The 26,494-nt window shown below is 60.4% G+C and overlaps 1 protein-coding gene across 1 annotated transcript in view; it reads left to right on the forward strand.

Annotated features, from left to right (window-relative positions):
* The window catches only part of LOC139021630 (scavenger receptor cysteine-rich domain-containing protein DMBT1), a 29,247-nt gene extending 4,332 nt beyond the window's left edge, over nt 1-24,915 (forward strand). Inside the window, exons 7-33 of the mRNA XM_070432032.1 lie at nt 560-750; nt 2,229-2,258; nt 3,092-3,133; nt 5,702-5,734; nt 7,077-7,109; nt 7,315-7,468; nt 7,705-7,922; nt 9,439-9,480; nt 10,133-10,162; nt 10,589-10,742; nt 11,185-11,474; nt 12,243-12,275; nt 12,807-12,833; nt 13,371-13,682; nt 14,496-14,534; nt 14,995-15,039; nt 15,765-16,079; nt 17,344-17,373; nt 17,808-17,840; nt 17,986-18,030; nt 18,446-18,484; nt 19,535-19,573; nt 20,204-20,515; nt 21,057-21,089; nt 21,508-21,683; nt 23,693-24,066; nt 24,559-24,915. Coding sequence (XP_070288133.1) covers nt 560-750; nt 2,229-2,258; nt 3,092-3,133; nt 5,702-5,734; nt 7,077-7,109; nt 7,315-7,468; nt 7,705-7,922; nt 9,439-9,480; nt 10,133-10,162; nt 10,589-10,742; nt 11,185-11,474; nt 12,243-12,275; nt 12,807-12,833; nt 13,371-13,682; nt 14,496-14,534; nt 14,995-15,039; nt 15,765-16,079; nt 17,344-17,373; nt 17,808-17,840; nt 17,986-18,030; nt 18,446-18,484; nt 19,535-19,573; nt 20,204-20,515; nt 21,057-21,089; nt 21,508-21,683; nt 23,693-24,066; nt 24,559-24,856 — 3,367 coding nt within the window. The 3' untranslated portion in view covers nt 24,857-24,915. The remainder of the gene's footprint in view (nt 1-559; nt 751-2,228; nt 2,259-3,091; nt 3,134-5,701; nt 5,735-7,076; nt 7,110-7,314; nt 7,469-7,704; nt 7,923-9,438; nt 9,481-10,132; nt 10,163-10,588; nt 10,743-11,184; nt 11,475-12,242; nt 12,276-12,806; nt 12,834-13,370; nt 13,683-14,495; nt 14,535-14,994; nt 15,040-15,764; nt 16,080-17,343; nt 17,374-17,807; nt 17,841-17,985; nt 18,031-18,445; nt 18,485-19,534; nt 19,574-20,203; nt 20,516-21,056; nt 21,090-21,507; nt 21,684-23,692; nt 24,067-24,558) is intronic.
* Nucleotides 24,916-26,494: the final 1,579 nt, after the last annotated feature.

Genomic DNA, 26,494 nt, shown 5'->3' on the forward strand with positions numbered 1-26,494 from the left:
GCAACTTAAATTGTTTATTTCCCTTGAATTTGCTTAACCAAAATATGAGTTGGGACGGAGGCTCAGGGGCCGAGGCATGGACACGGGTTTCTGACGAGAGCACCAGAGGCATCTGGACAAAGCTTGACAACGGAGAGCAGCTGACCAGTCAGATCGCTCCCACAGGCGAGCTGGGCGGGGTGGGACCTCCCTCCCTCCAGGCTCATAAATGGCTGGACTGGACCTGGGAGCCATGTCTACGCGGGCAGACCCAGCAGCCTCTGCCCGCGTCTGCCCAGCAGATCCATGGCCTTGGTTCGCCCAGCCCTGCCCTGGACCGGGGGCTTTGAGGCACTGTGTCCTCAGGGCACACCTAGAGCTTCAGCTGCCTCTCTCCAGTCCCAGTTAAAGCCCCACTCCTCCGTAAGGGAAAAGCGAGATAAAAGCAATGCATCCTTCATTTGAAGGCCAGCGTTTCATCCGTCTGCGGCCTCTTTAGGGTCATGACATAAGGGCCTGCCTCCCAGCACACCCACAGGGCTGCCGCCAGGGGCCTGAGGCGCCATCCGCTTCCTTGCAGCCTGGACTGCACCAACGAATACTTTGACATCCTGGACGGCCCCCCGTCCTCGGCCACGTCCCTGGGGAGGACCTGCTCTGGCTTCTACCTCACCTACGAGTCCTCCTCCAGCTCCATGACCCTCAAGTACTTCCGAAGCTCCAACAGCATCGGGAAGGTCTTCATTGCGTATTTTTACTCCGCAGCCAAAGGTAAGAGGGTGGCAAGCACGAGCCCTGGGAGCGGGCCTGTCCGCCTGGGGAGCGGTGACTGTCCCATCGCTGCGCTGGGACCTTGGGCGGCAGACTTGGCCTCTGCATCCCACCCCCACCCCCCAGAATGGGGATGATCAGATGACCCCACTTCCAGGCCTGTTGTGTGGGGACTGACGCAGGTAAGGCACTTGTTATGGGGCGTCATGAGTGCTCGGTGATGGGCAGCTGCCTGGTGGCCGTTCAGTCCACACAGCGTCTCCTCGCAGGCTCACTGGAAGCCATTTCTGGGTCCCTCTGAGTCCCGCACCGGGCGGGCGTGTTAGGACCTGCAGGTGGGTGTGGCCCCAGCCGGGAGACAGAGGGCCTTCAAGACCAGCACGGGCGACACAATTAGAGGGCAGATAGGGTACAGTACATTCAGGCCAGCAAATAGAATGTGCTAAGTTAGTGTGTGCGTGCGTCTCATGCAGGGCACCAGGAGAGAGAGAGGCCGGTGTCGGCTCCAGCAACGTGTTCAGGAAAATACAGAGAACAGCCTGCGGGTTGTCCTTATTTATTGTTAATATTTTTATTGATGTCAGAGAGGAAGGGAGAGGGAGAGAGAGATAGAAACATCAATGATGAGAGAGATTTGTGGATCGGCTGCCTCCTGCACGCCCCCTACTGGGGATGGAGCCTGCAACCCGGGCACATGCCCTGACCAGGAATCGAACCGTGACCTCCTGGTTCATAGGTCGACACTCAGCCACTGAGCCACGTCGGCCGGGCTTAGGTTTGTCTCTAAACCTGGTGAGGCTGTGAGCAGAGAAGCAGGAGGAGGCCAGCAGGTGAGAGGCCGCGGGAGCACAGGTGGGATGGGCGAGGTGTGGTGCGGAGGCCGCCAGGGGCTGGACCGAGGGTCCTGATGAACCGCATGTGCCGAGGTTGGGGGTGACAGCAGCCGTGATCGGAGGAACAGCTGGCGTCGACCGGACGACTCTTTTGAGCCGGGCAACACCCTGAGCACTTTGCATGTACTGTCTCCTCCGATCCTCACGCAAACGCCTGGTTCTTCCCCTCTGACAGGTGAGGAAACCGAGGCTGGAGAGGGTCAGTCATGCCCCGCGGCCTCCCAGCGATGGGCCCTGCACTAGTGACCCCCGGGAGGGGCTGAGCTCAGGGACGGTCTTTCGGCCTCCGCCTCGGCCGACACGCCACTCAACACAGCCTCCTGCTAGCAAGCGCCTGGCGGGCCCTGAGCTGGCGTGGGAGCTGCTCTGTAGATCAGGGAAGTCGCCGCGATTGACGTGACAGGGTTGCTGATTGACGGTTTGATTTTAGAGAGAGACACACTTGTTGGTCCATTTATTCGTGCGCTCATGCTGACTCCTGTCTGTGCCCTGTGCCTTGGCGTGTCGGGATGGCGCTCTGGCCACGGAGCGGCCGGCCAGGGCGACGTTGGACGGTTGTTGACGACGGTTTCCTTGTGTTTGCAGAGCCGGTTCCACAGAACCCCCAGCTCATCTGTGAGTCCTGCTACTGTTGTTACTTAACCTTCGCTCCTAGTTCCGCATCTGCCTCTGTCCCCACCCCTGGCGCGGTTACTGTCATAATCCGATCCCTTTCACCCACGTCTGCTAATCGCCTGCACGTAGCTACCGCAGCTGAGAGGTCTGTCCACACGCATTTGCACACGTATGATGCTCACTCAGTGGAACAGGGTTACACATATGGACCACCGGGTCCCTGCATGTTGACCATCGTTGATTGGTTTCCTGTCAAAAGCAGTGAAACACACCTAACCACACTCCACCTTAGGGGAGTGGAAACCACAAAAGAAGCAGCAGCACCGATGGTGGGTGCCTCCAGCACAGAACGGCACGATTTAACTGTCATATGTCCAGGGACGGGGCAGGAAAAGGGAGGACTACTTCTGTTAGATCCCACACATCTGAGAAACATCAAGACCCCCATGTACAGAAAGTTCGATCTCAGAGGTTACTTCTTTTTTAAAAATATATTTATTATTGATTTCAGAGAGGAAGGGAGAGGGAGAGGGAGAGAAACATCAATAATGAGAGTCACCAATTGGCTGCCCCCTGCACGCCCCACACTGGGGACTGAGCCCACAACCCGGGCCTGTGCCCTGACTGGGAATCGAACCCTGACCTCCTGGTTCATAGGTGGACGCTCACCCATTGAGCCAGGCCGGCCGGATGGAGGTCACTTCTTGTAGAGAAGACAGGGAGAGTGACTCTGCCAGCATCTTCGGTGGCATGGAGAGCTGTCTCGGAATGCTGCCTTCTTGTCTCGTCTACGTTCTCCCTTTTTATTTAAGGAGGTTTTCTTGTATCCACAGCCATCCCAGCAGCAACACCCACGATGGTGACAGCAAGGCCAGGTAAGCCCTGAGTGCACCCACCCGTGACCAGGTGCCTTTCCTCCCGGTACCCGCCTTTGTACCTGCTTCCTGGGCAGAAACTGGACCAACTGCACGTGGTTCATCTACTTGCAAATGGGCCAGGTGACTGTTTTCAAACTTTTCAGGGCCGTTCAAAACCACTGGCCACGTTGGGCTCTCGCATCCAGGGGAGCAGAGTTCGTTTTTTCAGAGCCTTTCGAAGTCTTCAAACCCTGAGCAGGTTCCCGGCCTTCTAGCGGGACCCTATCTTCCCTTTCTGTGGCCACGTGTGGTCATAGTTGACGCACCTCCACGTCACTAGTGACATTTTAAGGGGAACGGAGCGTCAGACATCCTGGAGGCAGTGGAGAGAGCAGCAGAGAAGAAAGAAAAGCAGTGACCTTTGGAATTAGACCTGCATTTAGATCTATTACTTACCAGGCGTGAGATTGGGGGTGAGCCACTTTGCCTCAACTATCAGTTTCCTCGTAGATAAAGTTGGTAAACTGATGTTCTTCCTGAGTTACTACAAAGGCGAACACACACACACACACACACACACACACACACGCACACGCACACGTGCACACACAGCATCTCACAAAACCACAGATCACAGTGCACATTGTTCATAATGTTCTTCTGCATTTTCCCCAGGTGGCCCAATAACTATTCAGTTAATGGACAGTTTTAAAATACATTTTTATTGATGTCAGAGAGGAAGGGAGAGGGAGAGAGAGATAGAAACATCAACGATGAGGGAGAATCATGGATCGGCTGCCTCCTGCACGCCCCACACTGGGGATCGAGCCTGCAACCCGGGCCTGTGCTCCAACCAGGAATGGAACCGTGACCTCCAGGTTCATAGGTCGATGCTCAGCTACTGAGCCACGCTGGCCGGGCTGGGCTAAATGGCATTTGACCATCCTAATGATTTATCAAACCGGGAGGTTGACCAGCTGACTGACCTCTCGCCAAGTCCTCCATCCCTGATGGTGGTGCAGGGCCGGGAGCCCGACCAGCTCGTGGGGAGTGTGCAGCGTCCCCGACGGCAGTCGTCACGAGGTCTCTGTCCACAGGGGACCGGCCAGAGCTGCGGCTGGCGGGCGGCTCCGGCCCAGGCTCGGGGCGCGTGGGGGTCCTCCCTCAGGGGGCCTGGGGCACGGTGTGCGACGACCTGTGGGGCCTGAACGAGGCCGAGGCTGTGTGCCGGCAGTTGGGCTGCGGCAGGGCCGTCGCTGCCCTGGGGAAGGCCCACTTCGGCCCGGGCTCCGGGGAGATCCTCCTGGACAACGTCCAGTGCTCGGGGGCGGAGCGCCACCTGGGCCAATGCGTGCACTCGGGCTGGGCGGAGCACAACTGCGGCCACCATGAGGATGCCGGTGTCACCTGCTCTGGTAGCCCCTCCCCTCTCAGACAATCCTTTCAGGTGTTGTGGGTGAAGGCATGTGAAACCATGCATCCCAGGTAGAATGTCATCCATCCCTCCATCCCTCCATCCTTCCATCCATCCTTCCATCCATCCTTCTATCCATCCATCCATCCATCCCTTCATCCCTCCCTCCATCCATCCATCCATCCTCCCTTCATCCCTCCCTCCATCCATCCATCCATCCTCCCTTCATCCCTCCCTCCATCCATCCATCCATCCTCCCTTCATCCCTCCATCCTTCCATCCATCCATCCATCCATCCATCCCTCTATCCTTCCATCCCTCCAACCTTCCATCCATCCATCCAACCTTACATCCCTCCATCCCTCCATCCATCCATCCATCCCTTCATCCATCCTTCCTTCCATCCATCCCTCCCTCCCTCCATCCCTCCATCCATCCATTTGTCCATCCATCCACCCCTCCATCCTTCCATCCATCCATCCATCCATCCATCCATTCACCAATTCTTCCATTCCTCCATCCATCCATCTACTCATTCATCCTTCCATTCTTTTATCCATCCCTCCATTCCTCCATTCCTCCATCTATCCTTCCATCCCTCCATCCATCCTCCCTTCATCTCTCCCTCCATCCCTCCCTCCATTTCTCCATCCCTCCATCCACCTATCCATCCATCCTTCCATCCCTCCATCCCCTCCCTCCACCCCTTCATCCATATGCTCATTCTTTCATCACACAATCCTCGAGCTTCTCCCTGGCCCTGGGCTCAGACACACACCCTGCCAAGGGCAGCTACAGAGGGCAGGGGGGGTGGGGGGTCTGGAATGTTCATGTGCTCCTGCCCCACCCGGGCATGGCAATGCAGGATGCAGGATCCTGACCCTGGAGTTGATGACTAACTCGGTTTGAGAAGGGGCTCTGGAGTCTGCATTTTAACACATATCCCAGGTGATTCAGGATTAGAGGGGACAGGCAATCCAGCCCTGAGTCCCCTGCCCCCCGAGACCAAGGACCCTGCCAGAGGAGGCTGGACTGGCCAGGGGCAGGTCTGGTGCTCTGGTCTCTGAAAGACCATGGTCCCTTCCCCTTTGTCCCCCACCCATGCCCGTCCCCCATGTCCTCCATGCTTCGGATTCACTAATGAGAGAGACCTCTTCTCATTTCGCTCCCAGATGCAGAAGACCTGCCTCCTCCCACACCTCCAGGTATGTCCATGTCTTTCTAGTCCAAGCAACTTTAATAATAATAATAATATCAAATACAGATGAATGTTGAGAACCACACACTGTTCTGAGCTCTTTGCATTTATAACTCATTTAATCCCCACAACAACCCTTGAGGCGAGGACTTTGATTATTCCCATTTTTCAGATAGGTACATTGAGACAAGAAAGTTAGTAATGCACCCAGGACTCGCCAGGGGATTTGAACTCAAGCTGTTGCTCTCTTGGGCACCAGTCTCATTGACCACACTGCCCATCAGCCCCTGCTACACAAAGGCCAGACGAAACCGGAGCAGAGAGGGGGGCGACATTTTGCTCAGATTACTGGTTGCCCCCAGGACAATCCTGCAAGAAGGGATCCACTGTCATATTTCACAGAAGAGAAGTTTGAGGCTCAGAAAGGTTAAGTGTCTTTCCCGAGATCACTCAGGAATTTAATGGTGGAACCAGCCTGACCCCTACGTTCACGCTCTTGGGGACCTTGTGACTTCCGCCTGTTTTCAAAGACCTTGTAACTTACTGATTGAATGATATTCGCGTGTAATAAAAACCAAAGTTTAGCCTGGCCAGTGTGGCTTAGTGGTTGAGTGTCAGGGCACATGCCCGGGTTGTGCGCTTGGTCCCCAGTAGAGGGCGTGCAGGAGGCAGCCAATTCATGATTCTTTCTCATCATTGATGTTTCTATCTCTCTCTTTCCCTTTCCCTTCCTCTCTGAAATAAATTTAAAAAGTAAAAAATAAAGCATCCACATGTTAAATAGTCAACATTTGAAAAGCACACACACACAAAGGTGAGAAAAGCCAGGCCCGCACATGCGGTGTGAATCCTGAGGGGGCGCTGGAGGTGAAAGAGGAGGCACTTCATTTCATTGCAAGGACAGTCTGGGCCGCCGGGCCGCAGGCATCCTGCCGGGTCTGCGTGAGTGAGTGAGTTCGCCTCCTCTTCCCGGCTGAGGACTGGGCGACCGGAAGCTGCCGGAGCAGCGGAGCTGGAAGGGTGGAGCTCCGTCTCCTGCTCTTTGAAGGCGCCCGCTGTGCCCACAGCGCCTCAGAGAACACATGCAGGTCACCAGTCACTGGCGTGTTCCGGGCGCTCCTGGGGACGCGGCTTCATGTCGTGGCTCAGGGGGTGGGGCTGTCTGATGTCAAAGGGCCCAGGTGACGGTCAAGGGCACAGACATGCCAATGCACGTCTGTCTGTGGTTCTCCCGTTTCGTGTAACTCAGCTCAGCTTGAACGTCCGTGGGTGACAGGGATGGAGGAGCCTGTGTGGGGAGAGAGGAGCCGTCTGGTCATCACAGTTACCACCCCTTGTTTTCCTTCTAGGTGGTTCCACGGCGTCTCAGGATCACATAACAGGTAATCGCTCGTTTACATTGAAATGGAAACTCCATCTGACTCATCAGAATGAGACCCAAAGGACGCTCCTTCCCAGGAGGCCTTTGGGCTGAAGGTCTGCGCAGACGGCCTCGTGTGTGCCCATCAGGGGGCACTGCTGCCCACGGCACCCACCGGGGGTGGGGCCAGGTCATTGCCGTCACACAGGTGTCCCCTGTTGTTGCAGGAGGAAGTCGCTCCTGTGGAGGGGTGCTGACCAGGCTCCCCGGCTCGTTTTCCAGCCCCCGGTACCCGGAAAACTACCCAACCGACACCCAGTGTGTCTGGGAGATCCACGTGGATAAAAAATCCCGCATCAAACTCATGATTCCGAGTCTGAAGTAAGGACACAGCCTTGAACACGCCTGTGACCAAGTCGTAGCCACCAGCCTCGCTCGTTCCTCAAAGGGAACAGGAGTGCTGGTCACGTTTGAGAAAGGGAGTCGATATGTCACATGTCCGTGCGCAATGTAAACCATGACCCCGACGAGGAATCCCGGGACTGTCCTACTGTGTGCGCTTTCCGGTCAGGGCGGCACCAGCGAGGTGCTAACTCTCCACTTTGCCCCCACCCCAGCCTGGAAGACATCCCGGGGTGCCCCTTCGACTCGGTGGAGATCTTCGATGGGCCCAGGATCGCCTCGCTCTCCCTGGGCCGGTTCTGTGCCCCGGGAGCTCTGCTGGTCTTCTCCTCCTCCGACGTCATGACCGTGGTCTTCCGGAGCGACTTTGTGGTCACCAACGCCGGCTTCTACGCTCTGTTCGACGTGATTCCGCCCGATGAGGGCGAGCCAGGTAGGAGGCCCCGGTAGTTCTGAAAAGACAGGACAGCCCTGGCCGTTTGGGCTCAGGGGTTGATTCTCGTCAAGGGGTTCAAGGGCACGAACCCCGGTTGCAGACTCCATCCCCAGCCCCTGCAGGAGGCAACCAATCGATGTTTCTCTCTCTCTCTGTCTCTCCCCCTCCCTTCCACTCTGTCTAGAAATCAGTGGGAGAAATATCCTCAGGTGAGGATTTAAAAAAAAAAAAAGACAGAACAGTTTTCTAATTGGAGGGACTTCCCTATCAGCAGACGCCTGGGATGCAGTTTTGTTTTTTAAGAATTAAAGGAATTTTTAAAATATATATTTATTGACTTCAGAGCGGAAGGGAGAGGGAGAGAGAGAGAAACATGAATGATGAGAGAGAACCATGGATCGGCACACCTCCTACTGGGGATCGAGCCCGCAACCCGGGCCTGTGCCCTCACCAGGAGTCAAGCCGTGACCCCCTGGTTCCTAGGTCAACACTCAACCACTGAGCCACACCAGCCGGGCCTGGGGTTCAGTGTTAGAAGACCCTCAGCCTTAGTCCCAGGGCTCTGCCCTGCAGCCGCTGGTTTTCCCACTAAGAGTGCCAGCTGGGCAGGTGAAGCCAGAGGACGATGCACAGCCTGTGTGTGAAGGCAGCTGCGCCTCCTCCCTGAACAGCAGGGGCTGGAGGTGCTGTCCTCGCACCCTCGCTGCCCCAGGCAGGGGCTGTCCATGGTGCTGACCCTGGAAGCCCGCCTTCCTGAGAAATCAGCTTCTCTCTGCGGCACCCCACTGCCTTCCCTAGACTCACCCAAGCCAGAGGCGTGGGGCGTCTCTCAGCCATGGTCTTGGGCAGTCACTCCAGGGGGTCACTCCAGGGCCAGGGCCAGTCTGCACCTGGCCAGCATGCTACCTGCCGCCCAGGGGCCTCTGGCGCCCAGAGGCCGTTGTGGGAACCCCTAACTTTCAGAAAGCCGAGTAGTGAGTCCCTGCGCGGTGAGGTGGAGTGGGGGTGGGGTGTGTTTGCTTCTGGGCAAGGAATTTCCTCATATATTTGACCCTCAGAGGCATGTTTGCCTTGGGGAGGCTAAGATCCAGCATTTGAAGTCTGACTTGAGATCAGTCACTCACCCACCAGTGTCTGCTGAGGCCCTGCCAGGCCAGGCCCAGGGGCAAGTGCTGGAGACCAGCCCCCTTGTGTTTATTAGCCACGGACATGGGAGCTGGAAACCCTTTCTTTTTTTAAAATAGATTTTTATTGACTTCAGAGAGAGAGGGAGAGGGAGAGAGAGAAACATCAATGATGAGAGAGAATCACGGATCGGCTGCCTCCTGCATGCCCCCCACTGGGGATCGAGCCTGCAACCCGGGCCTGTGCCCTGACCGGGAATCGAACCGAGACCTCCTGGCTCGTAGGTCGGCGCTCAACCCCTGAGCCCCCCGGCCGGGCGAAGTCGCCCCTTCTTTATCTTCATAGGATGTAGTGTAGGCTCCTGAGTTTACCTTTTCCCCACGTGCAGGTGCTGGGGACTGGGCTCCGGATGGGACTCCCACACCCCCAGGTGGGTCGGGCACCTCCCTGGGAGCGAATCAGGAGTCTGACCTGGACACGGGGGGGGGGGGGGGGGGGGGGGGGGGGGGGAGTGACCCAGACACTAGGCCAGCCCAGGGATCTTTTAAAATCCCGTGTCCAGACCGCACCCTGGACCATCCCGGCAGCATTTCTAGGGCCACACCCGGTCACCAGTTCCATTACGGCTTCGATACCACCCACCGGTCCCCAGGGGCAGCCACAGGGGAATGCCGGTGGCTCAGCCAATCAGCTAAGAGCGACATTTCCCACATGAAATGACATCCCAGACACTCCCCTCCGGGCAGAAGAGGGGGGAAGGGCGGGAGCATTTGGCTGGGCTTCAGCATGGCAGGGAGGGTGCTGAGCTGGGAGGATGCTGAGCTGGGAGGGAGGCTGAGCTGGGAGGGAGGCTTAGCTGGGAGGATGCTGAGCTGGGAGGATGCTGAGCTGGGAGGATGCTGAGCTGGGAGGGAGGATGCTGAGCTGGGAGGGTGCTGAGCTGGGAGGGAGGATGCTGAGCTGGGAGGAGGCTGAGCTGGGAGGGTGCTGAGCTGGGAGGAGGCTGAGCTGGGAGGGAGGATGCTGAGCTGGGAGGGAGGAGGCTCAGCTCTCCTGATTGCCTCTGGCTTTGGTTTTTGCAGCTGTGTTTCCTCAAGCTTCTACGCCACCAGGTAATAACTCCCTTTCAGCAGAAGTGTCCCCTGCGAGGGACAGGGTCCCTTTGGTCATGCATCCACAGAGGGCACCTGTGTCCGGCTGCTGCGAGGGGAGCAACTGGGGGCTGGCGCCCTCACAGAGAGGCTGGGGTTCCCCGGCTTGCATGGCAGGGAGCTGGGAGATCATGGATAAAGGACGGGCTGGACACCCCGCCCTGCCACCTACACATCCGATCCCATTTCTGGTCTCCCCTGCAATCATTGTAGGGTCCTGCCGACCACTCATGCCTCGGTCCCCTCCCTGCCTCCCTCCCTCCCGGGCACAATCCCGCTGTCTGTACCAGCTCCGTCCTTTCCCATTTTGCGACTCACTGTTGCGCCTGGAGGAATTCTGGCTCCCACGCCTGGGAAAGCCACCGTGGGCTCCCTCTGCCTTCACAGGAGGCAGCAGCTCCTGCGGGGGGGTCATGTCAGGCCCCGTGGGCTCCTTCTCCAGCCCCTGGTACCCCGCCAACTACCCCACGGACATGTGGTGCGTCTGGGAGGTCCGCGTGGCTGAGGGGCTCCTCGTGTTGCTGACCGTCCCGAGGCTGCGGTGAGCGCTCTGCTTCCTCCCCCTCCGGGCGGTTAGAGGGACCTGCCTCCCTCAGGGCCTGGAGCGGGGCGGGCGGGGGGGGGGGGGGGCGGGGGGGGCCCTCCTGGGCGGTTAGAGCGACCCTGCCTGCCTCCCTCAGCGCCTGGAGCTGGGGCCTCCGGGAGGCAGAGAGGGAGGTGGTGAGAGCCTGGGAGCCAGAGAGTGGGGGGCTGGGGGCTGAAGACGAGCGAGCAGGGCATGATGAGAGGCTGCTGGCCTGGGGTCCCCCTGGGGAGGGCAGGAGGTTCGAGCGTTATTTAGGGGTGAGGCCCCCCGGAGGTGGGGGGCTGGAAGGAGGTGGCCAGGAGGACGGCAGTTTCTGGCTGGACGCAAGGCCAATCCCAACTGTATCTGAGACACTTCTGCGGGTCCCGGGGGCTAACTCCGCGTTGCCCCCCCCCAGGTTGGAGGACGCCTTCGGGTGCCCCTACGACTTCATCGAGGTGTTCGACGGCCGGCAGGGGGCCTCGCTGTCCATGGGCAGGTTCTGTGCGGGGGCGGCCCTCACCTTCCTCTCCTCCTCCCACGTCCTGACCCTCGTGTTCAGGAGCGACACAGCCATCACCCACTCGGGGTTCTACGCCCTGTACCGCGCTGTGGAGCCGGACGAGAGCACTGTGCGGCCGGAGGGGAGCGACGAGAACGATCAGAATGAGAGCGAGGAGAGCGAGGGGAGCGAGGAGAGCGAGAGCGGTAGGTGTCCCGGCACAGACCTCGGGGGACCTGCTCCCCTTGCGTCCTTTGCCGCTGAGGGAAGAGCCGCCTCCCAGATGTGGCCTGTGGGGCCCACCCTCAGTGCTGACCCCAGTGGCATCCATGCGACCCCAGCAGCCCCTGCACCCCCTCCCGCACCGCCCGGCCCTGCCGCCACGTGAGCACAGGGAGCCCACAGGCTGCACACACGGGCCTCGCTCTCCCCAGAGTTGGGGCAGGGGCAGGGGCAGGGGCAGGGGCAGGGGCAGGGCAAGTCCTGCTGCAGCCAAACCAGGCCCGCCTCCCGGCCACCACCTGCAGCGGCTGGTTCCACACAGAGGACCAGGGTGGGTCCCAGTGGGACATGGGGCAGTCAGAGCCCTGGGCTGGGGGGGAGAACGGGGGGGGGGGGGGGTTCATGCAGGGGGGCGTGTGATGTTTCCTCCGCTCAGGATGTGTCTGAGAATTTTAAAGGGACGCTAATATCCTCCCCCGAGGATATTTTTCCATTGATTTTTAGAGAGAGTAGAAGGGAGAGGGAGAGACAGAGAGAAACACCGATGTGAGAGAAACACATCCATTGGTTGCCTCCTGCATGAGCTCCGACCAGGGCCAGGGAGGAGCCTGCAACTCAGGTACCTGCCCTTGACCGGAATCGAACCCGGGACCCTTCAGTCGGCAGGCCGACGCTCTATCCACTGAGCCACACCGGCCAGGGCATTGTGCCTGCCTTAGTGCATCCGCTGTCTCCCTTCTGTCTCTGCACAGGTGTCGACGGCAACCCCACAGCAGGACCCACAGGTACCCCCCTCCATGCACTGCCACCCGCCCAGGCCCCTGACCTGCGTGAATTCTGGCTGCTCCTTGAACCTGAAATCAGGGCCCTGAGCGACTTTAATTCTCTGTTGCTCATTAACAAGAGCAATGCGCTCATTAGCGGTGACAGGCGTGTGGGGTGGGAGCCACGAGGGAGGGAGAGAGGCAGGCGGGAGGGAGAGTGCAGGTTCTCGGGAACACAGCTCCGGGCCAGGGGGGTCCCGCATGCGTGTCTGCTGGTGGGGGGCGGAGGGGGGGGGTCGCGTGCCCATGCGTGACGGTCCGGCTGTGGACGCTGCGGAGCAGGAACAGAAACCCAGGCAAGCCCTCCACGCACTGCACCCGGCCTCCCCCGGCTGCAGTGGTGTGACTGTCCAAACTCTCAAAGAGCCAGAGTCCTCTCCGTCCGCTCGGCACCAAGAAGGCACAGGAGGGTCGGCATTGCCACGTGTTGTGAGGGAATGTTCTGGAGCCGCGTCCTCGCTCATGGTACCATTGTTCTCTGTGTATTTTCAGACTCGACTGCTGACAGCCCCCATACAGGTACCTCCGCTTTCTTTCTTTCTTTACTATTTATTTGTTTAAAAATATATTTTTTATTTCAGAGAGGAAAGGAGAGGGAGAAAGAGAAACATCCATGATGAGAGGGAATCACTGACCGGTTGCCTCCTGCTTGGCCCCGACTAGGGATTGAGCTGCAACCCAGGCCTGTGCCCTGACCAGGAATTGAAAGGTGACCTCCTGGCCCTGACCGGTGTGGCTCAGTGGATAGAGCGGCGGCCTGCGGACTCAAGGGTCCCAGGTTTGATTCGGGTCAAGGGCATGTACCTGGGTTGCGGGCACATCCCCAGTAGATGTGCAGGAGGCAGCTGATCGATGTTTCTCTCTCATCGATGTTTCTGACTCTCTATCCCTCTCCCTTTCTCTCTGTAAAAAAACTGATAAAATATATTAAATAAATAAAAAAGAAACGTGACCTCCTGGTTCTGAGGTCGGCGCTCAACCACTGAGCTGCACCAGCCGGGCTTCAGCTGGGATTTGGGGGGGAAGCGCCCTGCAGTGACCGCTGTCCGTTCCCAGAGGCGGCCCTCAGGCTGACCAACGGCAGCCACCCGTGCGAGGGCCGCGTGGAGCTGCACATCTTTGGCTTCTGGGCCACCGTGTGCGACGACGGCTGGGACCTGCGCGACGCCCAGGTGGTGTGCCGGCAGCTGGGCTGCGGCCGGGCCCTGGCGGCCCCCGGGAGCGCACACTTCGGCCCAGGCCAGGGCCATATCGCCCTGGACGACGTGGAGTGCGAGGGGACGGAAGGCGGGCTGGACCACTGCCTGCACAGCAACTGGCTCTCCCACAACTGCGGCCACCACGAGGACGCGGGCGTTACCTGCGCAGGTGAGCCTGGCTCGGAGGCCGGGGCAACATGGCCTTCCCCCTGGACGGTCCCTCGTCCACTGTTTCCCAAGCCTCAGCCGCACAGGGGTCCCTGCACGACCCCACCCCCCATATCCACCACCTCCCACACCCCACACCCGCCTCCCACAGCCCATATCCACCACCTCCCCCCCACACCCACCGCCTCCCCCCCATACCCACCGCCTCCCCCCGCATACCCACCACCTCCCCCCGCATACCCACCGCCTCCCACACCCCCACACCCACCGCCTCCCATACCCCACGCCCGCCTCCCACACCCCACACCCGCCTCCCCCCGCATACCCACCGCCTCCCACACTGTAAAGTAATCTGGTTTTGGTGGTGGTGGTGGGGGGGGTGTTGATCCTCACCTGGGAATATTTTTCCATTGATTTTTAGAGAGAGTGGAAGGAATGGGGAGAGACACAGAGAGAGAAAAACATCAGTCTGAGAGAGACATGGATTGGTTGCCTCCCGCATGCGCCCTGACAGGGCCAGGGATAGAACCCGTGACCCTTCAGGCTGCAGGCCGATGCTCTAACCACTGAGCCATCAGCTGGGCTGGCGTGCGTCTGTTTTTGAGGACTATCTGTCCACCACCGCGCTTTGCCTTTCTTGAGCTCGTGTCACTTGCCGGTGGACACGCCATTTGGGCGCTGGAGGGAAGTCCCCCCAGAGAAGGGACTTGGGGGGATCCATTTAAACTCAGGAACTGTGGGTAACTCACGGGGCCGCCCACGCGGACGGCGCCTCGGGTGTGACTGGCTTCTCCCATCTTCTCTCCGTCCTCAGCACCCTCTCCGGGGCCGACAGAGGTGCCCACTCCGACAGGTGAGCTTGCCTTCTGGCCCACGGCCCCCCTTGGCAGAGTCTCGGCTCAGGACACCTCCGGCGTTTCCGAGAGAGAAAGTGTGATGCGTGTTTTACCACCATTAGAATTTTAAAGAGTAACCGGGAAAGTATGGAACCTCCCGAATGTTATTAAGAAGGTGGGGCCAACATGGCTCAGGGGCTGAGCGTCGGCCTAGGACCCAGGAGGTCAGGGTTCGATGCCCCGTCAGGGCACAGGCCCAGGTTGGGGGCCCCATCCCCAGTGCGGGGCGAGCAGGAGGCGGCCGGTCCATGATGCTCTCTCTTCACTGATGTTTCTCTCTCTCCCTCTCCCTCCCTTCCTCTCTGACATCACTAAAGGCAAACTCGCGCGTGTGGTTTCGATGGCCTTTGAGAAGAGCATGAAGCTTCGCTGTTGGTTTGGAACGTGCTGACGCGTGTTTTTCTTTTCTCCGTGCAGTTTCTCCGGCTCCTGGGGAGCAGCCACGTGGTTCCCACCCACTAGGTACCGTCCCTTCGTTAATTCTGTGACGGCGTTTCTTAGGCCGGGTCCCGGCATTTGTACCAACATGACTGCCATGGCCCCGGGGCCGCCTGAAACAGGCGTGTGCCCACCAGCGGCCAGCCGGCGCCAGCGTGGTCTCTCCTCGCCAAGGAGACTCACGTCCGCCCGCCCTCGCAGCATCAGGAAGGCCCCGACCCTCACAGGGCGGACACGGGCCCTTCTCCACGGGGCCCTCGGAACCGCCCGACCTCTGTGGCTCGGGATGTGAGAACCACCTGCTTTGGGTTCAGGGGTCGGGTCACCGGGCCACTTCCTCACCCTCTCCCTCTGCTGGCCGTTCCCGCCCCAACCTCCTCCAGTAAACGCCTTGTAACGTCTAAGTTCAAGGGAAGCGAAATTGATTTTGTTCTAAGAAATTCATCATGTTCTTAAAGGGACCTGGCTTAGACATGCAAAGCCCGAGACCCCGGCATTCGGCTGAATCGTTTTAAATTTTTGAAGAAGCAGCCTAAGAAATGGCACCCAAAGAGGACGAAGCAGTGGTGTTAGGGCCTGAGCCTCCCAGCACGTGGCTGGGCTCCCAGACAGGAGCGGCCGTGAGGAGAAGGTTGTAGTTTGTGCCAAGTCTCAGATACGAGAGAGTCAGGCCCAGGGTGTCCTGGGGCCGCGTGCTGCCCGGACAGCGAGCGCCGGGTAGGAGCCGCTAACGGAAACGCTGTCCGCAGATCTGCCCGAGGTGAGGCTGGCGGCCGGGCGGAGCCGGTGCGAGGGCCGCGTGGAGATCCACCATGACGGCGCCTGGGGGACCGTGTGCGACGACCTGTGGGGCCTGCCCGCCGCCCAGGTGGTGTGCCGGCAGCTGGGCTGCGGGGCGGCCCTGGCGGCCCCGGGGAGCGGGCTGTTTGGGCCCGGCTCCGGCCCCATCTTCCTGGACGACGTGTGGTGCTCGGGCAGCGAGACCAGCCTGGGGCGGTGCCACCACCTCGGCCTGTCGGTGCACAACTGCGGGCACCAGGAGGACGCTGGGGCCGTCTGCGCAGGTATGGGGACCCCTCACCCCCCACCGCTTCCCTCCGGGCAGCAGGGCGTGTCCGCCAGGCGGGAAAGCCTCGGGCCAGGTCAGGGAACGCCTGGGCCCTGTTCGCCTAGAATTTTCCCAATGTCAGCACGGCCAGTCCCTGTCCCGGGAACCCTCAGACTTAGCACCCCAGCACCTGGTTGCAGGAGTTCGAGCGTGCCCAGTGCCACAGCCTGTCCCCTGGCCCAGATCCCAGGAGCAAACGCATACACGGGCCCGGCGGCGTTGCTCTGTGGTTAGCGTCGACCTGTGAACCAGGAGGTCGGGTTCCATTCCCGGTCAGGGCACAGGCCTGGGTTGTGGGCTTGATCCCCAGTGTGGGGCGTTCAAGAGGCAGCCGGTCTATGATTCTCTCTCATCATGGATGTTTCTCTCTCTCCCTCTCCCTTCCCCTCTGAAATCAATAAAAATATATTTAAAAATCAAACAAACCTGGGGACCGGGAGCTGCGCCCCTGCCGGGAAGGTTTGGGGTTCCCGGAGTGGCTTTTCTGGGTGCGAGTCTCAACACCTTCTCGTGGAGGTTTTCTGCGGAGAGAGCGCTGCCCGAGGCCTCTGCAGCCTCCCCGAGGGCCAGTGTGGGGCTCCTTGCCGCTGGAAGCAATTACGCAACTGTTTGGAAAAGCTGAATGAACCGGTACAGCCTGGTTCTCACCTGTTGTTGCTAAGCAACGTGTGCAGCTGACATCTGTGGCTCCCACCCCCTCCAGGTCCCTCCTCAGCCCAGGGCCGCCTCCCACCCCCACCCCGCCCTGAGGGCCGGTGGAGATGAGGTTCCGATGGGTGAGATGAGGACAAGGGCGAGGATGTCTCCATCACACTTTATGGTCCCTGAGTTTTGTTTATTTTATTTTTTTATTATGTGATTGTTTTGTTTTAAATATCTTTTTTTTAAATTGATTTCAGAGAAGAAGGGGGGGAGAGAGAGAGAGAGATATACAAACGTCAATGATGAGAGAGAATCACGGACTGGCTGCCTCCTACGCGCCCCCCATGGGGATCGAGCCTGCAACCCGGGCCTGTGCACCCTGATCTCCATTTCAGTCTCATCCACGAGCCCTTTCTTATGTTTAATTTCGCATTCGGAAGTCACCTTTATCTAACTGTAGTGTCTCTGAGGAATATATGTTTTAGATAAAGAAGTATCGGCTACATTTCCTGTTGGTGGGTGGGGTTTTTGTCTGGATTTTATCTTATTTTCGTTTCTGTTCTGTTTGACACTTTCAGCATCAGCCTCAGGAATAACCACCCCGCCTGGTAATTTTACTTTCTTGCTTCTTAAACAAAAAAATGTTTTTATTGATTTCAGAGAGAGAGAGAGAAAGAGAGAGAGAGACATCAATGATGAGAGAGAATCCTGGATCGGCTGCCTCCTGCACGCCCCGCACTGGGTAGGAATCGATGTGACCTCCTGGCTCCGAGGTCTGCAGAGTCCTGGTTAGTGACCCACACGCGGTGGAGAGACTTGGAGCGATGGTGTTGCCCTCGACCTTCAAGGCAGCGGTCAAGGGTGGGCACGAGGAATGGAGCCCCGAGGGTGGGGGGTGGCCAGGAGGCAGTGGAGGGGGCGAAGGGGGCTGTGTGGACCCTGTCGGGGAAGCAGGACAGCCTCCCTTACGCCTCCCGCATCTGACAGAGTCACTGGGCCCGGACGGCTGTCTCATTGGCATCGTGTTTCTGTTCACTTGCAGCTCCCATGTCCCCGGCCCCGACCTCCACACCAGGTAAATCCTGTCTGCCTTAGGGGCCCTCCTTGGCGCTCCAGCTGTCAGACTGGGCTGTTCATGGGCGCGTCCCCAGCAGACTCAGTACAGACAGAAGTCGGGGTCCCCTGCGCTGGAGTGTGAGCTCCCCCTCCTCTTTCTGCAGATGCCTCCGCCAGCCCCGCAGACGGGACCTCCCCACCCCCACCCGGTAAAGGCTCGCTCGCCATGACCACGACGTTCAAATCCACGAGACCAGCTTCCTACTCGTCACGTTCTAGTTAGAAAATGGTCTGCGGAGGGACCATTTTTAAGAATATAGACTCTGATTGATGTCGGAGAGGAAGGGAGAGGGAGAGGGAGAGAGAGAAACATCCATGATGAGAGAGAATCCTGGATCGGCTGCCTCCTGCACACCCCCTCCTGGGGGTGGAGCCCACAACCCAGGCCTGTGCCCTGACCGGGAATCGAACCGCGACCTCCTGGTTCACAGGCGGACGCTCAGCCCCTGAGCCCCGCCGGCCGGGCCTTAGTGACTATTTTGACCACAAAGTCAGCATCGGTGAAAAGGCACAAGGAGTGTCCTTTCCCGCATGTGTGAGTGTCTCTTCCCTTTGTCCACACAGGGGCCCCGTCCACCCCCGCCGACGCGGACGCCCCCTCCGGTAAGGTTTCCTGCTGTCCCTTCTCTGCAGTTACACATGATCCACTCTCCCTCTTTCTGTTTGACAAACGGACATTTATTCTGAGTATTTTTAGAGAGAGCATGGATTGGGTGATCACGGAAGTTGAAGAGATTCCGAGGGGAAATGGGCTGAGCAACCAAGTGACGGAGGCAAAGGAGGGGCCCTGGGAGCTGGGGCGGGGGGGGGGGGCAAGGAAGCTGTGGGTAAGGTGCCTGGGGGGCGGGGGTGGGAGAGGCGTGGAGGTGCTGCAGGAGGGAGGGCACTGGGTCCTCGTCCTGAGGGCTTTAAGGGGGAGAAGTCAGGGAGGCCCCAGGGGAAGATCTCGATAGAACGTTCCGCAGGTTTCCGGGTGTGGCCTCTCGGGGTCGGGGTCCCCCTGATTGGTTGGTGGCACCGGGACAGGGGTCATTATTCCAGGCAGCTGGTCCTGACGTCAGCAGCTGTGGCTGGTTTTGTGGCTCATCCGGGCCTGGAGCTGAACTACGAAAGGTTCCGCTGCCTCTGAGCCCAGCGCTGGGAGGCGGCTTTGGGGGACGTGCGGGGAGGAACTGGATTATCTGGCATCAGGGCAGGAACTCGGGGCGGCTTGCTCCCAGCCGGGGGTCCTGGCAGGGGTCACGGTTCCTGTGCCGGGGCCTCCCCGTCGCAGAGCTGACGGGCAGCCATAGCTGAGCGCCCATCGGCGTGGCCCACACTGTACCGAAGAGTGGCCCCCAGTGTAACCCACCGTAAGCGAAGGCCCAGCCTCCCTCCCTCCCAGGGACGTGAAGCCGCTTGCTCTGCTCATCCAGACAGGCTGGTGCCCGACCAGGGACAGCCTTCGCTCCCCCGGTCGCACAGCCTGCAGCAGCTGTGCCCGGGCGGCGGGAGGGCCGGGCCCACACCCACCTCGCGGGCGGTGCGTAACTGCCGCCACCCCAAAGGGCACTAGACTGTGGCACCTGGAGAACCGGCTGGGACAGCTCCTGCCCACCGCTCCCCGGGTTCTGCCAACTGTGAGCGTTTGAGTTGGTTCTTCTTTGTTTGCAGAGACAACCCCCACCTCAGGCGGAGAGCCCCCAACGCCAGGTACGCTGGCTCCTCTGCTGTCTGCGCCCAGGGAGCTCCCAGCAGAGCCAACACTCCCGTCTCCCAGGGCCCAGCAGAGGGGCGGGCAGGTTCCAGGCCGTGAACAGAGGCAGCTGGGGGGACAGGGAGGGGCGGGATGGGGGAGGGGGGGCCAGCATGGAACCGGCAGGAGTGGGCCCCAGAGGAGGCTGAGCAGTGACCGCCCAGCAAAGCCCGTCGCCCACGTGCCCTGAGCGGCCGGGCACTTGGTAAAGTGAGACGTGGACTCGGGGCCCCAGGTGGACCCCGGTTCCGCATTCCTCCCGGCTCCCAGGGGGCCCCCACCCCGGAGCTAAGGTGCTGAACCCCCGCTGTTTGCTTTCCTTCGGGTGTTTGGCTGCTTGTGGGGAGTGAGCTCAGGGACCGGAGAAGCAGGCGGCCATCACGGCCAGGGCCCGAGGGTCCAGTTCATGAGGGTTTGCTTTTTGTGAAATATCCACAGAGAGAAGAGGGGGCGGGGGGGGGGGGGGGGGACACAACCGGGCTCTGAGCGCAGGGTGACTGGTTTCCGTTGTACCGGCAAGGGACCCCGGGGGGGGGGGGGGGGGGGGGGGGGACCCTGCCCGCTGACACCGGCTCCCTCGCCCGCAGACCGGCCCCTGCGCCTGGCGGGCGGGCGCGGCCCCTGCGAGGGCCGCGTGGAGGTCTGGCACCGGGGCGCGTGGGGCACCGTGTGCGACGACGGCTGGAGCCTCCGCAACGCCCGCGTCGTGTGCCGCCTCCTGGGCTGCGGCCGCGCGCTCAGCGCCCCGGGGCGCGCCCGCTTCGGCCCCGGCGCCGGGCCCATCCTGCTGGACCGGGTGCGCTGCGCGGGCGCCGAGGACGCGCTGGGGAGCTGCGCGCACGCCGGCTGGGCCCGGCACCACTGCCGGCACCGCGAGGACGCGGGCGTGGTCTGCGCAGGTACCGCGGGGGCCCCCCTTCCCCCCCCCCCCCCACCGCTGTGGGGCCACGGTAAACCGCCCTCCCTTCTCCACTCTTGGATTTACCCCTGGGGTTGCCGTCTCATCAGGACCGGGGCTGGGGCCGAGGGTGTCCAAGGCGGTTGCGGGAGTCTGGCCACACTCCTGCCGGGCGCTGGCCCTGGGCTGGCCTTTGCCGGCCCACCCTCCCTGCTCCCCGGCCTGAGAGTCCACGTGGGCCACGGGCCGGGCAGGGACACCCCAGCGTTCAGATGTGACTGTTTCTCAGCGGCTAAGCCCGCGTTTGCTGTTCTCTTGCTCCAGCAAACCCTCGTGTCGAGGGCACCGTGTCCCCGACAGCGCTCCACGCAGCGGGACCCTCCCCTCGGCTTCCCTCCTGGGCATCGCCCCGAGCGCTCTCATGCCCTGGACCCGGCCCTGGCGGCTAGTCCAGCGCCCGTTCCCGCATCTCAAGCCCGTTCCCCGCTCTCACACCTGCTGCCGCTGCCTCGCCTGACCTGCCTCTCCTTCTCCCTCCGCAGGTGGGGCCCGCCCTGCTGCGCCCACGGACCACGGTAACTTCCCGGTCCGACCGGGTCCGAGGCTGCGGGGGGCGGGGGCAGCCTCCGGGTCTCACTGAGGCCTCGTGTGTCCCTCCACTCCCTGGGCGTCGGGAGGCCGGGGAGGAGGCCCCTTGGCACCTGCCCACCCCCGGCTGCTGCTCTTTCTCCAGCGACAGATGCTCAGGCTCCGTGTGTCACGTGGAACGAGCTGTCCTTTAGCTCCAGCTCCTCACAGAGGCCCTGACTCCCCCACGGGGCGCATGCTGTGGGCTGGGTTCCCCATGGTGTGACTTTGGGAAAGTCAAGTCAAAAGTGGGGGGTGATGAGAGCTGAGCCAGCGCAGGGCACTGTGGGTCCTTTGCCCACAGCCCTGGCCTCCGCCCAGGGGACGGGGCTCCCCGTGTGAGCTCCTGCCGCCCCCTCCCCGCAGCCCAGCTGTCCTGCTTGCCTCACCTCTTCCGGGTCACGCTGGACCGCGGCTACCTGCGGAGGCTGGGCTACTCCTCCTGGGACGTCCGCCTGAATGACGAGCTGTGCCGCCCCCACCTCGCCGGGCGCTTCCTCATCTTCAGCGTCCCCTACGGCCACTGCGGCACCGTCCGACAGGTGAGACGGCCCAGCAGCGCGCCCTCTGTGCGGAGGAGAGAGGCTGGGAAAAGTCAGCGCCTATTACACACCTGGTGGGGACAGGAAAGGCACGGGCGGTGCCTTTATTCCTGAGTTCCGTGAGACCTGTCATGGCTCCCTAACTTACCTGAGACTTCCCTTCCAATGGGGACTGTGCGGTCCAGACTGAATTTGGAATCGACAGTAACAGGTGCCAAGTGCTGGTGGGTGGGTGGGTGGGTGGATGGAGGAGTGGATGGATGGGGTGTGGATGGATGGATGGGGGGGTGGATGGATGGATGGGGAGGTGAATGGGTGGGTGGGTGAATGGATGGATGGGGTGTGGATGGATGGATGGGGGGTGGATGGATGGATGGGGGGGTGGTTGGATGGATGGGGGGGGGTGGATGGATGGATGGGGAGGTGAATGGGTGGGTGGGTGGGTGGGTGAATGGGTGGATGGAGGAGTGGATGGATGGGGGGTGGATGGATGGATGGGGGGGTGGATGGATGGATGGGGGGGTGGATGGATGGATGGGGAGGTGAATGGGTGGGTGGGTGGGTGAATGGATGGATGGAGGAGTGGCTGGATGGGGGGTGGATGGATGGGGGGTGGATGGATGGGTGGATGGGTGGATGGGTGGATGGGTGGGTGGGGGGTGGGTGGATGGGTGGGTGGATGAGTGGATGGGTGGATGGGGGGGTGGGTGGATGGGTGGGTGGATGAGTGGATGGGTGGATGGGTGGATGGGTGGATGGGGGGGTGGGTGGATGGGTGAGTGGATGGGTGGATGGATGGGGGGTAGATGGATGGGTGGATGGGGGGGTGGGTGGATGGGTGGGTGGATGAGTGGATGGGTGGATGGGGGGGTGGGTGGATGGGTGGGTGGATGAGTGGATGGGTGGATGGGTGGATGGGGGGTGGGTGGATGGGTGGGTGGATGAGTGGATGGGTGGATGGATGGGGGGTGGATGGATGGGTGGATGGGTGGATGGGTGGATGGATGGGTGGATGAGTGGATGGGTGGGTGGATGGGTGGATGGGTGGGTGGATGGGTGGATGGGTGGGTGGATGGGTGGATGGGTGGGTGGATGAGTGGATGGGTGGGTGGATGAGTGGATGGGTGGATGAGTGGATGGGTGGATGGGGGGGTGGGTGGATGGGTGGGTGGATGAGTGGATGGGTGGATGGGGGGGTGGGTGGATGGGTGGGTGGATGAGTGGATGGGTGGATGGGGGGGTGGGTGGATGAGTGGATGGGTGGATGGGGGGGTGGGTGGATGGGGGGGTGGGTGGATGGGTGGGTGGATGGGAGCTATTCCTTTAGCTCCAAAGTATTTTTTACAACATCCTTCTTTATTCAGTACTAGAGGCCGGGTGCACGAATTCGTGCATGGTTGGGGTCCCTCAGCCTGGCTGGTGATTGTTGTCTCACCCAGTCCCAATCGGGGCCAATCGGGGCCAATCGGGACCAGCTGGCTGGGGGGAGGGACCATGGGAGGTTGGCCGGGTGGGGGAGGTTGGCTGTGGGAGCACACTGACCACCAGGGGACAGCTCCTACGTTGAGCATCCGCCCCCTGGTGGTCAGTGCACGTCATGGCGACCGGCCGGTGTTCCGGTTGTTCCGGGCGTTCCATCGTAACAGTCACTTAGGCTTCTATGCATATAGATTAGTGCACACCTGCCACATGCTAGCCATGGTGCCGGGCCGGGGGAGGCCTGAGGACCTGTCTGTCTGTCTGTCTGCCGTGTTTCTAACCCAGTAGCTGGCTCTATTTTCCATTCTAGACAGTAAATACCTTGGACATTTATGTACAATGAAATGCATATGTTTACTTCTTTGTCCTTAACCACCTGCTTCTGTCACAAAACACTGTCCCTGACATGGAGCCAAGACCACCAAAGGCACTGAGTGTATAATCCCAGCGCCGTTTTCTCCTACGCTTAACGTGACGTGTTCCCAGCGAGATGCCCAGGCTGGGCCTCCTCCTTCTCCTCCGCCCTCCAGGAAAGCCGCGGCTCCCTCAGCTACTCCAACTCCATCCGCGGCCGGCCGTGGGGCGCCCCCGGCCACCTCACCGTGCGGCACCGGCTGCCCCAGCTGAAGTTCACCTGCTCCGTGGACAGCCCGTCCTTTGTTCCTGGGGCTGACCAGCCGAGGCGGGGCGCTGCCTACGAGGTGTCCGCGGCGTTCCTCCAGCTGCCCGTGGCCCCGCCTGTGGGGAGCGCAGGGCCCGAGGACGCTGGCCAGAGGGAGGAGGTGCTCCTGCAGGCGACACTCCACAGCCCCGACCCCAGCCTGAGGGTCTCTGTGGACACCTGTGTGGCTTCTCCAGACCCCCATGATTTTGCAACTGTCAAGTACGACCTGATCCGGCAAGGGTGAGGAGAGGGGCCGCTGGGCTGGGCGGCTGTGTTCCCGCGGCTCCTGGGGAGGGGGCCTTCGGGTCAGAAACACCCCCCTGGGTAATGATGGCAGCACGAGCACGTGGTGGTTTGAAATGATAGACCCTTTTAAAAACATGTTTTTATTGATTTCAGAGAGGAAGGGAGAGGGGGAGAGAGAGCGAGACATCCATGACGAGAGAGAATCATTGGTCAGCTGCCTCCTGCACGCCCCCCACTGGGGATGGAGCCCGAAACCTGGGCCTGTGCCCTGACTGGGAATCGCACCGGGACCTCCTGGTTCATAGGTCGATGCTCAATCACTGAGCCACGCTGGCCGGGCTGTAAACATTTTTTCATAAAACAGAGAAAGGGGTGGTGGGAAGAACCCCATTTAGAATGGGGAGGTCTGGGTCCCAGCCTGAATCCGGAGCCTGAGTGACTCACCTGTGCTCTCCGTTAACCTCCCGGTGTGGGCCCTTCCCCCAGGTGCGTCGCAGATGACACCTACGTCAGCCTCCCCTCTCACCAGAGGAACACGGCCCAGTTCAAGGTCAACGCCTTCAGCTTCCTCCCCGGCTACGAGGTGGTCTACCTGCGGTGTGAGGTCGCCGTGTGCAAAGCGGGCGACCCCTCCTCCCGCTGCTCCCAGGGCTGTGCTGGGCGGGGCCGGAGCCGGAGGGGCGCGGGCCCTGTGGTGGCCACGGGGGAGCAGGCGGGGCGTCTCCGGGTGCTGGGGCCCCTGGAAATCCGCAGAGGAACTGAGGGGAGCCAGGGCGTGGCGTGATTTCTCCGGTTTCCCCACAACCTGTGAGGGACTAGCAGCCGCGTGTACTCTTCAGTAAAGCGATGCGTTTAGTAAATCAGATCCTTGCGTTTCTGACTCTTCGCTCTCGAGCACTTGATCATTGTCTGAAACTGTTCAGCGTCGGGGGAGCGGTGTGAGCACAGCAGCTGTGGCCCGTGCGTCAGCCATCCCGCCAGTGAGTGCGTGCTCTCCTCCACGAGTCCGGAGGCCCTGGGGATGGCTCTTCACAGGCACCCCCAGCCCTGGCACACAGTGGGCACTGGGGACCTCCTCCTGGCCCTGACTGGGAATTGGGCCTATGCCCTGTGACATGTCCAGGTCATGGAGGGGGTAACATCATTGACCCTAAAGCCTTCACTGCCCTTCTCTAAACATTAAAGCCTGTGAGGGTCCAAAGAATCAAGTTGGGGGGGGGATGGCATCTGGGCCGACTCAGGGTCCAGCTGGGTCACTTGGATGCTGCCAGGGTGCTGACCGTGAGGGAGGGGAGGGGGTGACACAGGACGGGGAGGAAGAAGAAAGTACAGGTTCAGCGTCCACGAATCTCTAGCTGGCCATGTCCCGAGAGCCTGAAGCAGGTGAATTCAAGTCCCTGGCACTGTGTTTGGCAGATGAGAGAAAGGAATCCCGGTCTCCAAGGTGAGACTGGGGCTGTAGTGGGAGATCTAGCACCTGTGACATCGGGAAGTCGTGCTTAAGAGGAGCATGGGGCAGCCCTCTTCCATTCGTTCATCCATCCATCTATCCATCTATCCATCCATCCAACCAACCATCCATCCATTCATCCATCCATCCAGTCATTCATCCATCCATCCACCCATCCACCCAGCCACCCACCCATCCATCCATCCATCCACCCACCCATCCATCCACCCATCCACCCACCCATCCATCCACCCATCCACCCACCCATCCATCCATCCACCCACCCATTCATCCATCCATCCTCCCATCCACCCACCCATCCATCCATCCATCCAGTCATTCATCCATCCATTCATCCACCCATCCATCATCTACCCATCTACCCATCTACCCATCTACCCATCCACCCACCCACCCATCCACCCACCCATCCACCCACCCATCCACCCATCCATCCGTCCATCCATCCATCCATCCATCCATTCTACTCTCACTCTCCTTACAAGGCAATATGATATTATTACAAGCTAGTTGCCAGGTTGCAAAGTGGGTAATACACAAATTTAAGAACATTTGTAACCTAACATCAACAAACATCCCTGAGGCAGAGAGGGTTGTTTCAATACTGCATTTATTCAAAAGCACATAAATACGTTACACAGTACACAATATACACACTACAAAACTTGGCTTGAATAATAAAACATGCTACTAAGAAGGAAAGGTGGCTCCGGAAGGATCCGTGCCCACCTGAGTCAGAGGCCCTCGTTCACGTCGCAGAAGCATGGCGGCAGGCAGTCCAAGTCGGTGAACAAGGGGCACTCCTCGCAGAACTGGAGGTTGGGGTAGCAGCCGGCGGTGATGGACGGGGCCGCGGCGATCTTGTCCTGGGTGACCACGGACGGATGATTTTTTAAGGCCAAACAAAAAGGTGGTTTTGAAACTCTTAAGAAAAGAGACACACAGGAGGGA

The sequence above is a fragment of the Myotis yumanensis genome, unplaced genomic scaffold (genome assembly GCF_028538775.1).
Source record: "Myotis yumanensis isolate MYYU_CA2020_CCGP unplaced genomic scaffold, mMyoYum1.0.hap1 SCAF_13, whole genome shotgun sequence".
In the NCBI taxonomy this organism is placed as follows: domain Eukaryota; kingdom Metazoa; phylum Chordata; class Mammalia; order Chiroptera; family Vespertilionidae; genus Myotis; species Myotis yumanensis.